The 13562-nt window shown below is 39.5% G+C and overlaps 1 protein-coding gene across 1 annotated transcript in view; it reads right to left on the bottom strand.

Annotated features, from left to right (window-relative positions):
• The window catches only part of prkdc (protein kinase, DNA-activated, catalytic subunit), a 37477-nt gene that overhangs the window by 17090 nt on the left and 6825 nt on the right, over positions 1-13562 (bottom strand). The window contains exons 18-54 of the mRNA XM_067402118.1: positions 13349-13508; positions 13180-13266; positions 12909-13028; positions 12604-12763; positions 12339-12445; positions 12090-12180; positions 11816-11979; positions 11577-11729; positions 10824-10931; positions 10498-10724; positions 10270-10364; positions 10080-10179; positions 9816-9949; positions 8840-9070; positions 8476-8705; positions 8093-8301; positions 7695-7827; positions 7440-7598; positions 6836-7039; positions 6319-6507; positions 6110-6214; positions 5685-5852; positions 4985-5112; positions 4691-4898; positions 4253-4431; positions 3510-3678; positions 3123-3188; positions 2975-3038; positions 2645-2793; positions 2394-2531; positions 2184-2303; positions 1958-2101; positions 1357-1508; positions 817-948; positions 583-694; positions 293-420; positions 58-207 (exon numbers count right to left, since the gene is read on the bottom strand). Coding sequence (XP_067258219.1) covers positions 58-207; positions 293-420; positions 583-694; positions 817-948; positions 1357-1508; positions 1958-2101; positions 2184-2303; positions 2394-2531; positions 2645-2793; positions 2975-3038; positions 3123-3188; positions 3510-3678; positions 4253-4431; positions 4691-4898; positions 4985-5112; positions 5685-5852; positions 6110-6214; positions 6319-6507; positions 6836-7039; positions 7440-7598; positions 7695-7827; positions 8093-8301; positions 8476-8705; positions 8840-9070; positions 9816-9949; positions 10080-10179; positions 10270-10364; positions 10498-10724; positions 10824-10931; positions 11577-11729; positions 11816-11979; positions 12090-12180; positions 12339-12445; positions 12604-12763; positions 12909-13028; positions 13180-13266; positions 13349-13508 — 5373 coding nt within the window. The remainder of the gene's footprint in view (positions 1-57; positions 208-292; positions 421-582; positions 695-816; positions 949-1356; positions 1509-1957; positions 2102-2183; positions 2304-2393; positions 2532-2644; positions 2794-2974; positions 3039-3122; positions 3189-3509; positions 3679-4252; positions 4432-4690; positions 4899-4984; positions 5113-5684; positions 5853-6109; positions 6215-6318; positions 6508-6835; positions 7040-7439; positions 7599-7694; positions 7828-8092; positions 8302-8475; positions 8706-8839; positions 9071-9815; positions 9950-10079; positions 10180-10269; positions 10365-10497; positions 10725-10823; positions 10932-11576; positions 11730-11815; positions 11980-12089; positions 12181-12338; positions 12446-12603; positions 12764-12908; positions 13029-13179; positions 13267-13348; positions 13509-13562) is intronic.

The following is a 13562-nucleotide window of genomic DNA, read 5'->3' as shown; positions in this document are numbered from 1 at the left end:
ACCTGTAATAACACAAGTAAAACAATGGAGACGTGAGCTACTGCAGTATTAACGGACTTGTGGCTCATGATCTGTGAGAGGCCTTTGGTCTTCAGGTGCAGGTAGATTTCAGGGATGACATCAGCACGACTCAGCACACATTCAAGGCAGTGTGTCTTCAACATGCCATGCAGCTTTGGCAGCAAATAAAAAACAGGATTTACGAATCTGGGGAATATAAAAATATCAACAATTTACAGACATATGCTTTAGCATTTATCTTTTAAGACTTGATGGAAAAAACTGATCTCACCGATCCACCAAAGGTGGGAAGTGTTTGGACACTTTGCTTAGGCAAACAATAAATTTGTCATCCACCTCCTTCTTTCTCAAATCCATGAGCTTTGTAACAGTGATATTCAATAAGGGCGCTTCATTTTGCTACAATGAAAAAAACCAAAAAAAACAATAGTTGGTAAGTTTACTGGACACTACAGTATATAAAGACAACCTTCATATTCTCATCATCACATTAACCTAAACTTAAAAAATAACAGGTGATAAATGTAATATAGTTTGACAGGAACAAACAGCTGCACATACATTTTCTCGCTCAGTCATGTAGTTTAGGATTAACCCAATGATCTCAGCAGCTGCTGAGTACACCTCCTTATATCTGATGAATGATAAGTTGTTGGCCAGTGACTGAAAGTATCTGTAACAAAAATTGGACAGAGAACAACATTGGTTTTAATTGGATTTAAATTTCAGGAAAAATATATGAATCACATTTGTATATATGAATCAAATTAATACAAATAAAAAAAGAATGCTTACCTGTCATGCTCAATGCCACATGCAGCATCATAAGGAGGAAGATTGTTGGCCATTACAATACCTAAAAGTTGTATTCCAACAGAGTTATCCTTGCTGTTGGGATCTGTTCCAGCAAACCGTTCATATATCAAACTATAGGAGGAAAGTGGGAAAAGGGGGGGATCTTTATGATTTTGTAATTCATGCATGGTCATTTAGCCTGGCATCACAAAAATCCAAGCCTGCAATGTCAGCAACTCTCAATTTGAAATATTTTCACTACATTTAAAAAATACTAGTAATAAACAAAATACTTTGAGCCATTAAAAATACTTTTGCTGTTTTTTAATTTTCTAATTGATGATATAGTGATATAATAGAAGCATATCAAATGGCTCGGTTTCATGTTTGCATAATAGTTCATAACCATACAGTATGTCATAATTTGTGCCCTTCAAATTATTACGGATCAGAAAAAATAGCAATTTATTAGAACCAAGGAAAATAAACAAACAAACAAACAAACAATCTAAAAAAAAAAAAAAATGTCAGTTCTCTTACTCGTAGGGTATTGTGAGGCAGTCCTTCCAGCATTCCACAACTGTGCGGATAATCTCCAGATTGTGGCGGAAAACAGCCCGTTTGGTGTGGAAGCAGTTCTTAACCAGAAACCCAAGGAGCCTATTGGCCAAAACTTCATCTCTTGTGCTACCCTAAATGGTGAAATAGATAAGGGAAAGAGACAAACTGGATTAAAAAGTGAAAGTGACGTGTGGCCAAGAATTCATACTTTGAATTTGTGCTCCGCATTCACACATCCAAGTGCAAACACACAGCAGTGAGTATTGAACTCAGTGGGCAGCCATTTTTTGCTGCGGCGTCCGGGGAGCGACTGGGGGTTAGGTGCCTTGCTCAAGGGCACCTCAGTTGTGTGTAATGAGAGCGCAAGGGAGCGTAGTTCATTCACTCTCGCTACTTACATTTCCTGCCATGAAGTCAGGGCTATAAGACTCTCTAACCATTAGGCCACATCTGCCCCCTGTATGCAACACTCTTACATAATTTTTATACATGTGTTTTCTTTGCAAAATAGGTTTATGTACACACATACAGACAGATTGAGAGTCAATATTAGAGTAAAAAAATACCATCTAATACTTACTTTTGGTGTGGTCACACTGGCCCACGAGAGGACAGTCACCACAATGTCCACTACCATAAAGTGAATGCCCTCTCCTCCATTGCTACTGGAAACCACCAGCTGCACCAGTGGGCCCAGCCAATGCTTCGCATATGGACGAAATATCTGGACATATAGATGTACAATAAAAGCAATACATATACAACATATCAATGAATCCAGAGGTATAAAAATGCCGAAGCAGTACCTCTTCGGTATTGATGATAAGTTTGGCTATGAAGAGTCTAATGTTGAGGGGGGTGGATGGATTGTCCAGCTTCCCCTGCAGGAACTTCATCCAGGGAGGAAGAACACTAGGTGTCACATCCTAAAACAAAACATAGCATATATCCAACAGCGTTCTACCTCTAAATCCAAGCAAAACTGTTCATGGCCATGAGGTCAGGCTGATACTGACCTCCTCTATTTTAGGAGTGATGTTGTTCCTTTGCATGTGGCGCAGCAGTGCCGTCATATTGGCCATACACTCATGTTGATTCAGCTCATCCATCTCCAGCTCCACAGTCTCATCTTGAGAGACAACCTCCTTACGCTCCTAAAAATGCAGACAGTTATCCGTGAAATATTTTTTTATATAATCCTAGAGATAATATTCTGAAATGCATGACCTCTGCTTTACAGGAAACTTTAAAATCTCCAGAGACTTACTCGAGTCCTGCTGGAGCTGCCCTCGCCTGAAGGATTCTGAGAGTTGTAGGAGAAGCTCTGAACTCCAGTGGAGAAGTCAAACTGACTCATCTCCTCACTGAGACTGCTGTCTGCCATGTAGGACTGGGAGGAGAGGTATACAGGTGCACCTGAACAAGAACAAGAGCATCTATAAAAGCGGCTTGTGAACTTATGCTAAAAGCAGCCTGCACTGCTTTCTACAAGGAATATGCATGACGACAACAACAGCACTTTCATGATCAGTGGATGCCATATATCTTTGTAAACGTGTCATTGTTAACAAGCTTGTGGATATCTCAGACAACTCACCTCCGTTTTCTCCACTCACTTCTTTCCTGATCATGACATATTTCTTTTTCCTCTCAATAGGGACCTGTAAATGCAAGGAAACATGATACCAAACAACACAAAACAAGTACAAATACTATAATACTATATGTTTAAAAGCTTTACTTACATCAATCTCTATAGGAAAGTTGTACACCCTTTGTGTATCAATGAGGTTGTCAAATATGAACTGATTCTGTGACAAAAGTGACAAAATTCACTTACAAATACAGAAAATATTATACTTCTATCAGAGAGAGAACACACTTAAAGTTACGAGTCTGTTTCACTAGGAATGTGTGTGCCTTTCTTATGCAACATGAAGACCAACAGAGGAGTCACTTTTTCTAGTAATTTGACAAACTAGGCTGCCATGAATGTGAAAGTGAATAAATATCATAAATTAACAAATTGAAAAAATGGGGGGGAAAGTAGCATAAACATTGTGTTATGAGCACTGCTTGTACACAATACATACTTTAGGTTTTTTTTTTTTTTTTAGTGCACAGTAACAGACCTTGTCAGGTTTCTCAGTGAAAAGGAAGCCCTGATAGAACTTGGTCTCGTTGAAGCTGCAGCTGATCAGGGCGATGGCACAGTTATAAGCAGCACAGTGGTACTGTCTCCTCAGCTTCAGCAGAACTGTCTCTCCTGCCATGTTTTCGGTGTAGGCCTCAAAACACAATCTGATATATATATTGTATTGATCAAGTTCAGAAATTAAAACTGAATCTACTTCACCATTATGGCACTTTTGCAGTTTGCTCCAGAATTCGTGAGACTGAAGAGATGTAGTTGTGAGGGAAAGTGGAAGTTAACATTTTTAAAACACAGATAAAACATTATAATGTCAGAGCCATAGCCTTGTGGGCAGCACTCTGACATACAGCTCAACAGTGCTTCGGGTGACCCGAGTTCGAGTCCTGGCTTGTGGTCCTTTTCCAATCTTGTGCCTCTCTCCTCTGTCTCTCCTTGACTTGTCTTATCCAATAAAGATAAAAATACCCAAAAATATAACTTTAAAAAAAAAAAAAAAAAACACTGCAATAATCAATAAACATATAAGAATTGCCTATTTTGATTTCATAGTGACTTTAAGGTTGTTTATAAGTAATAAAATTGTGTTGCCGTCTTAGGAATTCTGTAGAAAACTACCCCTTTAGTAACATAGAAGGGGCACAAGAATGTTAATAACCGTATAAAGTGTAATATCTGCTGTTAAAAGGTAAAAAAAGACAAATGTGTCATTTCACTACATACTTGAGGAGGTTCTTGGAAAGCTCATTGCCTTCTGCACTGCCTGTGCCACAGAAGGCCTGGTTGATGGCTGAGTTTTTAGAATAGACTTCCTCTTTAGGCAGACGAGAGTATAACACCTCCAACAGCTTACAACAGCCAATCTTCATCATGATCTGACTCTCAAACACTGACTCAACAGACTGGAGGACAGATGACATGAAAGACATGATAGCAGCATGACTGAGTGAAAACACAAAAACATGTTTTGAATAGTGATGGGGGAAACTAAGCTTTTCGAAACTTTGAATCAATTGAACCATTTGCTTTGCAAAATTATTCAATATTTCGAAGGGTTCGAATCGCTACACGCTGGTGACCCCTACTGGTCAAAACGTTGTACATGTAGCAAAAACATAAAAGTGTAAGCGCATCTACCTGAATCATTATAAGTAGACTCACCTTAGTGAAGCGTGCCTGTAGAGTAGTCATAATATCGGCAATATTAGTGATAAAGAACTGAGAGAGTGCCTGAGGGCTGCAGTAAGAGGCCAGTAGCAGCAGGACTCTGTCTATAAGACCCATGAGCATGGAGTTTGAAGGAACATCTTTGGCTTGAAATGACTGGTAGATAGAGCTGAGGAGAAGAACCTGTTTTTCCAACTGGGACCTGACAAAGATAAATTAGATAACATATTAGAAATAAATCTAAGAACTCTAAATATAGACACATATAAAGGACATTTTTGAACTTACTGGCGAGCAATATTTTGAAAGCAGGTCTGAAAAAGCTCCTCCATGATATGTTTTTTGTCCCGGCACAGAACTCTAGCCATGAGCTTCAATAACACAGGACTCTGAGACAGCTGCAGGGCCTCTAAAAACTGACATTATAAAAATTAAGCACTAATTATTATCATTTTAAATAAAAGATTTTCGAGTTTTCCCTATTCACTCCAGTTTTACCTTATTTAAAAAAACAAAATTGTAAAAATGTTGCAAAAATTCAAGTCAATGTTGATTTAAATGACTAATTAAGGCATAATTTTAAAAAGTAAAAAAAGAAAAGTGAAACAGTAAAATTTAGCAAAGATTTTACTAACTTATATTACGATAAAAAAACTTGGACAGAAGTAATTCAGATAACAAATCTTTAAGAAACCAAATTAAAAAGATGCAAAATTTAGTCTTGGGCATGTTACTTAATAAAGATGAGTTATATTTATTTAGAATATTGAGAATTACAGCGCTTAAAGCAATACAATATTTGAAAAGGCAAAAATTCCCAGATTTAAATGATTGGTTGGGGTTAGTTTCCAATGTACATTCTATGACAATTATAACTGATGAAATCAGGAGCAAAAGAATACTTTTTCAAAAGATATGGGCACCTCTAAAATGAAAGAATATAATATACTAATATACTTAAAAGTAATATCCAGTTTAATCATCTCACTTTGCGAATGCAGTCCATGTAGTTGTTGCACTGAAGTGATCCACGAGGGAATTCATCTGACTGCATAGGGAAATGTGTAGCCACCAGCGTCTCCAGAGCCCTCCTGAGCTCCTCCAGTGGCATGCTGGGTAATGCAGTGAAGAACGGCAGCATGATTAGAGCCTGGCTCTAAACACAGAGAGAAAGACATAAAGAAATGAATATAGACTCCATAGCCCAAATGCTATAAACATGCACTAAAATGCACTGTTTCCAGAGTAAGCGTTGGTCTTCATCATTTTACAATGTAGATGTAAATTTTTGTCACAACAACAATAAGAGAAGACTATAATATATAACCAGTGCCAATTGTGATGCATATTTGCAAAGTACATAAACTAAACTAAAAAAAAAAAAATTGTGTGCTAAAAATTGGAAATTATTACCTTGAGATTTAATGGCATAGATATATCTGTGAGAAGAGCTGTGAAAGTGGTGAACACAGTATTGAATGCTGGGTGATCTGTATTGGAGCATACAGAGGAATTGATCTGCAGGGGGGGAAAAACAATTAAAATCTACTCCTGAAATTCCCATTCATGTAACCAGCTCTTCACAATGCACAGAAAATCAAGTATAACTGAGTATGTGGTACCTGGAGCACTTTGGCGAGCAATGACAGGACTGAAGTTTTGCTCTCTGGTGAGGCTGCAGGACCCTCCCACCATGGCCTGAGTAAATCCCACTCCTTGAGCACCTGTTCAGCCAATTGCGAGCCTTGGGACTTTCTGACAGAACGCTCACGGAAACTATGATCCAACATGCCATTCAGCAAAACACTAACCTAAAAAAACAGTTGAACAGGAAAACTTTTCAGATCTCTGTGCTTAAGGAGAAAATGGTCAAACAGTTCTATGTAGAATTTATTAGTTTTATTTGTCTAACCAATCAAGAGGAAAAGCCAATTAGAAACCCAAGTTAGACACAATTTCAGATGTTTCAGTCACAATAAGTGGAGAGCAACTAGTAACTGTTAGTAGCTGGATCATTTTATCCTGCTGGTGCATTTTCCAAAAGTGTAGGTAGATCATAAAGGTGCCAGTGGTTTCTACAATTTACAAAGGTTTACAATGCTGTTAAGAAATGTAGCCCAGTCTAGTGTGATGCCTCACCATGCTGGGGTTCTGGTTGGCTGCAGCCAGCAGCAGCGGCACTGTGCACTCCACACTGCAGAGTAACTCAGTATTGAGTGATGTCTGGAAGAGGCTGTAGAAGTACTCTCCGTGAGAGAAGCTGAGGAAGTGAGGATTCAGACTGCCAGAGAGAGGGACGGAGAGTGTAATGGTGTTCAGCAAAAGGCCAACCATCTGTTCACTCTGGGTTGTTTAGGGAAACAAAGACTGGTTTCAGGACTTGATTCATTTGTCAGATGCATACTAAAACATGAACATTCTGTGATCTTCAATGTCTTACGGCTGGTTCTTAAACACTACACGACTTTATGCCCGGTTCAGACTACATGATTTTAGCTCGTAGGGTGTCACGGAGATTCGTAAATGACAATGGGTGTCAGGACACAAGATTCAGTCTCATTAAACACCGTCTGAACAGGTCATTAAACACCACCTACTGTAAACACTAACTGAGACCACCTGGAACAGACCCGGTCCATTTGGGCATGATCAGTCATCACAATCAAATTACATTCATAATCAGCCTGACAGTCGTGTAGTGTGTTCCCAATTTTAGTCCTTCCCTGTAATTCAAACCACTTGCCTGATTACCCAAACAGAATGACAACTGCACAAGTCTGTCAGCCAACTTCCTGCTGCCAACATCCATGGAGGGCAAAGACTTCCTGTCGTTTCCAGGAGCTATGCTTTTATACACACTGGTGAGAAGTTTGGAGCCCAGAGAGCGACCATAACCAGCATCCTACCGATAAACCGTAAACATCCCAAACGAAAAGTTAATGTAATCATTACGTAGACTGAACAGAATTACAATAAGATTCAGTTGATCAGTGTGTACCTGACTGTGCAGAACGGAGTTGAGCAGCCCAGACTGGTGAAGCTGCTTACAGGCTGAGAGTAAAAGATGCATGCTAGCATGACTGTCTCTGGTGTCTGCCTCATACAGATCAATAGCACACAACTCTTCCAAGCTGTCCAGAGAAAACAAGACAAAAAAATTTCATCAATATTTCAAAACACTGCAACTGTAACTACAGTTTATAGCCTTTTTACAAATGTACATTGAGACGATAGGAAAAAGGAGGGGGAATGGAATAAGGAAAAATACACACTGGATTTAAACTTTTGAGCACCACTGCACAATATGACAGAGTATGTGCAACAACCTTTAAGTGCAACAGAACTTTATAACTATGTATGAATAATTGAAATACTGAAACTAAAATTTTAACAGACCTCTGTATGGTTATTCTCTTCCTAATGCTGCTTTCCAGTTGTGTCCTGTAAGGCGTTGATGCCAAAACTTTAAGTAAAGGAGTGCACACTTCTGGCAGCTGAGTTATCACTTCTAGATCTGCCATGTTGAACCCAATGGAAGAGGGCTCACACACCGTCAGCGCCACCAGTGTAAAGAAGGAAGAGTTGAAAACATCCTGCTCCATTAACTAAAGAGGAAGTGAAAAAGTTAAACCTGCATGATATTTTTGTTTACTTTGGTAGGTTCACTCTTAGGTAGACTCTTAGAACAAAAGTTAATAAGATCACAAAATAATATTTTTATTTTTTCCCCCAAAAGTTTGTATGTTCCCCCTGATATATACGAGAAACAAAAATCGTACCTTCCAGAGATCCTGTGGACATTTCTTTAGTACCATGGTGGAGAACTCCAGCATTCGGACAATGATGGAACACTTGCTGTAGTTGTACTGCTCTGTTTCACGAGGGCTGAAGTGTGACTGGCCTGCATTAGCTATCCTGAAGCAAGCTCTGGCAGCCTGAACGTCCTGCATGGACAGCTCTGTAAGGAAGAAACGGACAGCTGGCAAAAAGCTGGACTTCTCACTAGTGCCTGGATGAGGAGAGGAGTGGGAGAAACAAAGAAGCTATTAACAATAAATTTGACAGTTACCGATAATTTCACAGATATGGAGAAGATTTTAATTATGTATAAGTTTAGGCAATTCATGGTGTGGATTCACCCACCCAGGATCCTCTGGGGTTGCACACAGTGCAGTTTTGTGAACGTGCTGTAGCAGTCAAGAGCAGCCAGCAGTAGATCCATCCATTGCAAGGTGCCTCTGATGCTGAAGGGGGCTTCAACCTCTCTCAAAGTAGGTTGAGAGAGTAAACCGCCTCCCTCTAAACACGAAATGAGAAAACCTGGACCACGCTGCTTCACCTGTTCATCCAGCCACGCTGCAGGAGATGCATTACCTGACAAAAGAAGAAAAGAGGGAAAATGTAAAGAAACCGTGTATGCATATAAGAATACAGTTGAAAGTCATTTTAAAGAAAAAATTGTTTTGTTTTATCTTCTGATGCAGTCCTAGTGTTAGTGTTCTACTGCATTCATATAACTAAGCTTTTCTTGAAAACCAGTAATTGTGAAGTGAAGTGACATGTGGCCAAGTATGGTGTTCCATACTTGACATTTGTGCTCTGCATTTCACCCATCCAGTGCACACACACAGCAGTGAGTATTGAACACACACCCAGAGCAGTGGGCAGCCATTTTTGCTGCGGCACCCGGGGAGCGATTGGGAGTTAGGTGCCTTGCTTGAGGGCACCTCGGTTGTGGGTAATGAGAGTGGAAGAGAGCGCTGTTCATTCACTTCCACTACCTACATTTCCTGCCAGTACTGAGACTCGAAACCGCGACCTTCGGGTTACAAGTCCGACTCTTTAACCATTAGGTCTTAAATTGAAACCACAGTAAATAATTCTGGACATATTTTCTGCTTGGATAAATTCTAAGATAGGCTAAAAAGACTCCCTTACAAGGATATTCCCAGTGAATATTTTTACAGTTGTTAATTTCAAGCTCTATTGAACAATTTGGCATGTCATGTTTAAGTTATGTTCACATTCTGAAAGAGTACATTGAATCGGCTTCAAAGAGAGTTACTGACTGGCAATTAAACCACTGTGTTCCCTTCGATATATGTATCCTGCATGTTACCTGGCAGCAGAGGCACAAATTCATAGAAGAGCTCCATGCTTTTGTGTCGGCACTCAGTCTGTGGTCTTCCACACTGGGTCAGCAGCCACATGACTACATCTGACAAGCACACTGACTGGTCTGGAGGGAATCCTCTGAGGAAAGAGTAGAAAATGCAGGTCTGTCAGTTTGCTACAACACAGACACAAAATGTTTATTTTACTGATATTACAAATTTGAATGAAGGGAAGTTAAAAATAATATCATAATCAAATGTATGTGTACCTGGGTATGCGTCTCTTGGAATGCTTATTGAGGGAGTCTGCCTTGTGCTTGATAATTCTCTTCAGATGATCCAAGGAACTACAACACTGTTGAACAGTTCCTGTGTAGACAATAACAATATGACAAAAAAAGATCATAGTCATGACCATCAAACAGGATGTATTGATGAAGAGAATGTCCAGTGTCTTACCCAGGGACTTTTCATCAAAGTGGGCCAGAGCCAGACTCTCAACAAACACCACTAGCACCTCAAAAACAAACTGCTCCACCAAAGAGCTCTCTTCTCTGAGAAACAAAATGATATTTGGATAAACATCTGTATAAATACCATTTCCATTCACTACAGATTTCTTACATTCACTTAAGATGAAATAGAATATATTGCTGAAATGCTGAATGTAGCTCATCACACACTGACCTGAACTGCCTGTACATGCTGTTAAAGGCAAGCGCAGCTCCAAGCCTCTTGAAGACGTTGGGGTGTAAGGCCAGGCTGTAGATACGTTTGAAGAGAGATTTTATGTTGGCCGGGCTCTTTTCCTGCTGTTTGGGGGTGGTCTGTTTAATGGACCATTTGACAAATTCCTGGATACAGGTGCCACTGAAGTCTCGGAGGGTACTGTCTAACGGATCCACAATTCCATCCTGTGCAGCCGAAATATTTTTTTTATATTTACAGCAAATGTTTACAGACAGCCAACTCAGTTTTAAATAAAATAAAGTATGTCTACTGAAAGAGTTTACCAAAATGGCCTCCAGCACTGCCACTGTGTCTTGGCTCTCAAACTTTCTGTTGTTGGTGAACCAGTGGATAAGCTGCATCACTAGAGGTTCAAACAGCTGTCTCGTCACCTGAAGAAGTAGTCAAAGTTTCTATGTTTGTGGAACTTACACATAACTGAGAAAGAGACTGGTAAAAGTGGAACATTAAGTGGTCAAAAACTGATTTAGTGTCTGATGAAAGACAAAAACAATGAGCATGTTTACATGCACCCCAGTATGTAGATGACTCAAAAAAAAAATCATCTTATTGATATAACCTGTTGTCCGACAGACCAATAACCCATTTCACTTCTACTTCTAGCGTCTGAATTTGCGATATATTTCCTCCTCCCTTACTACAAAAATATTTACTCTGTCTGGATGCCCTTAAATCCGCAGTAAGGACATGTTTCTATCACATATCACACATGTGCACTTCAGTAAGTCAACAGAAAGCAGGTTAATGCGTTCGCATGCTGGGCGAAACCAGTGTAAGGGGCAAAAATCTAGCTGTGGCGATTGGTTTATGCTTAAGCCATTATGACCTTACTCCGATAAAAGAAAACACGTAAACGCGTTTACATGACCACAACCCGATTGTGCTTAATAAGCCAACAATGCATAAGAAAGTGCATGTAAACACATTCAATGTTACATTAGAAAAACTGTCAAATTAAACTTTTACTTTGTTCGCATTCACTTTCATATTTAAAGAGCACACATAAGGTAAAAGACCTGGTCGACGTCACAGGCCAGGCGTAGAAGAACAGGAAAGACTTTTCTGTGTAGGTTGTACATGGGAGGAGCAGATTTGTCATCTTCTGTCATCTGGGCTCCTTTACCCACCATGTATATGACCAGACTGTGCAGAAGCTCACACGCTGCAACCTACACACCAGACAGAAATATCACTTTCAGCCTTAATTTATTGGGTTAATAAATTGTTTAAAAAAAAAAACACGAAAAATTCTTACTTTAGTTTGTCTGTCACTGGAGGACAGTGCGAGCTCTGTGACCCTTGGCAGGAAGGAGTCCAGGTATATCACAGGCTTTATGTCTTTAAAAGGTACAGCAAAACTCAGCCTCTTCTCACAGTCCCATGCCACAAAACGCTTCATCATGTCCTCCGCAGAAACAGCTGGGGTTAAATACAAGAAAGTGCAAAATAAGCAAGCAAAATTAACAAGTACTGACTGTTTAAAAAAAAAAAGTCAACAATTAATTTAATAGCAGCAGAAACATAATAACCTGTCACAAGGCTCCTGTTAAGCTGTCCTCCCAAATGTCCAAGCAGACGTACCACTCTGCGTCTCACAGCAGCAATCGGAGACTCATCTCCCTAACAGAGACCACAGTAACTTTAGGACACTGTGCTCAATAACCCTCACCACAACCAAGTACCAAACACCTGTGCATGCAATTAGATATTATTTCAGAGCTACATCACAGAATCAGTTACACAGACAAAATTAAAATATAGCAAACAAATCAGTTTACCACAGACAGGTGCTTTGATTTCTTCAGGAGTCTCAACATGACTTTCCCATAACTTTTAGAACTTCCCGTTGACACAAACATCACTTCCATATTACTGTCATCTTTATCTACATGGATGATTAAAAACAAAAAACAATCAGCTACTAAAGGAATTTGATAATAATCACTGACCCTTAGGTATTATTTAGAAAGAACAGTAACCAGTGACTATTTCTTTGACAGTACAGTATTTAGGATAAATATGATGAGATTGCAAATAACTGACCAGAGTTACTGGTTGTTTTGAGGTAGCCATCTAAATGTGGCAGTATGTCTCCATAGTGCGGCTGCATGATGGCAGCAGGGATCAGAGAAGACCAGGACTCCAGAGCATCCAGTGCTGCTGTGGCTAGAGGAGCATGACTCAAACCCAGCCGCAGAGCAGCCTGAAAACAGATGATCATTCCTTATTAATATAGTGCTTCAATGTATGTTTCTTAATCACTTCAGAATGTGATTTCCTATTTACTGTTAATGAAAAATACTAATGTTGATAATCACAACATTGCCCTTTTGCCCCAGTTTCCTAACCTGCAGAGCTGGGATATATGCCTTGATATCCAGAGCCACCATGTCAGGATGAAGAGAGAGGATGAACAACAGACAGGCAGCCAGGAGCTCATCTTTATATTGTTTCATACGTACACAAACCTGAGGAAATAACAAAAACATTTCCCCTTCAAATCATCACATTCATCATTTACAACAACATGAACAGAAACAAAATTCTTTGATGAATGAAGCAAAGCTGACTGCAATGTTCGAGCATCTAACACAGAAATAAAAAGGGTTAAAATGGCACCTCCTTTCCAAACTTTGCAAGGAGTGAAAAACAGGCACTCTCCATGGTGGAGCCACCACCAACACTTTTAGGCCCTTGTTTTAGGTCCTATAAACAAGAGATACTGGTTTTGTCAAGGTTTATCAATACATTATATTCAGGAGTTAATGTGATGGAGAATGCGTATTACCTGAAAATAGTGGATTTTCTTGGCAATGCTCATAGACAGGGAGAGGAGCTTATAAAAGCCGCTGACCAGAGGGAAATGTATTGACTGCAGAATGAGCTCGTGACACAGGGGATGCATCCACTGGGCAAAATACTCAGGATTTCTTGAAGGCAATAAGTCACTAAAGAGAGGATAACAATAATCTTATATATGCAATCTCATACTATTAAAATAA

This window comes from Chanodichthys erythropterus, chromosome 11 (assembly GCF_024489055.1).
Source record: "Chanodichthys erythropterus isolate Z2021 chromosome 11, ASM2448905v1, whole genome shotgun sequence".
Taxonomy (NCBI): domain Eukaryota; kingdom Metazoa; phylum Chordata; class Actinopteri; order Cypriniformes; family Xenocyprididae; genus Chanodichthys; species Chanodichthys erythropterus.
This window is presented reverse-complemented; position numbering and strand designations above follow the sequence as displayed.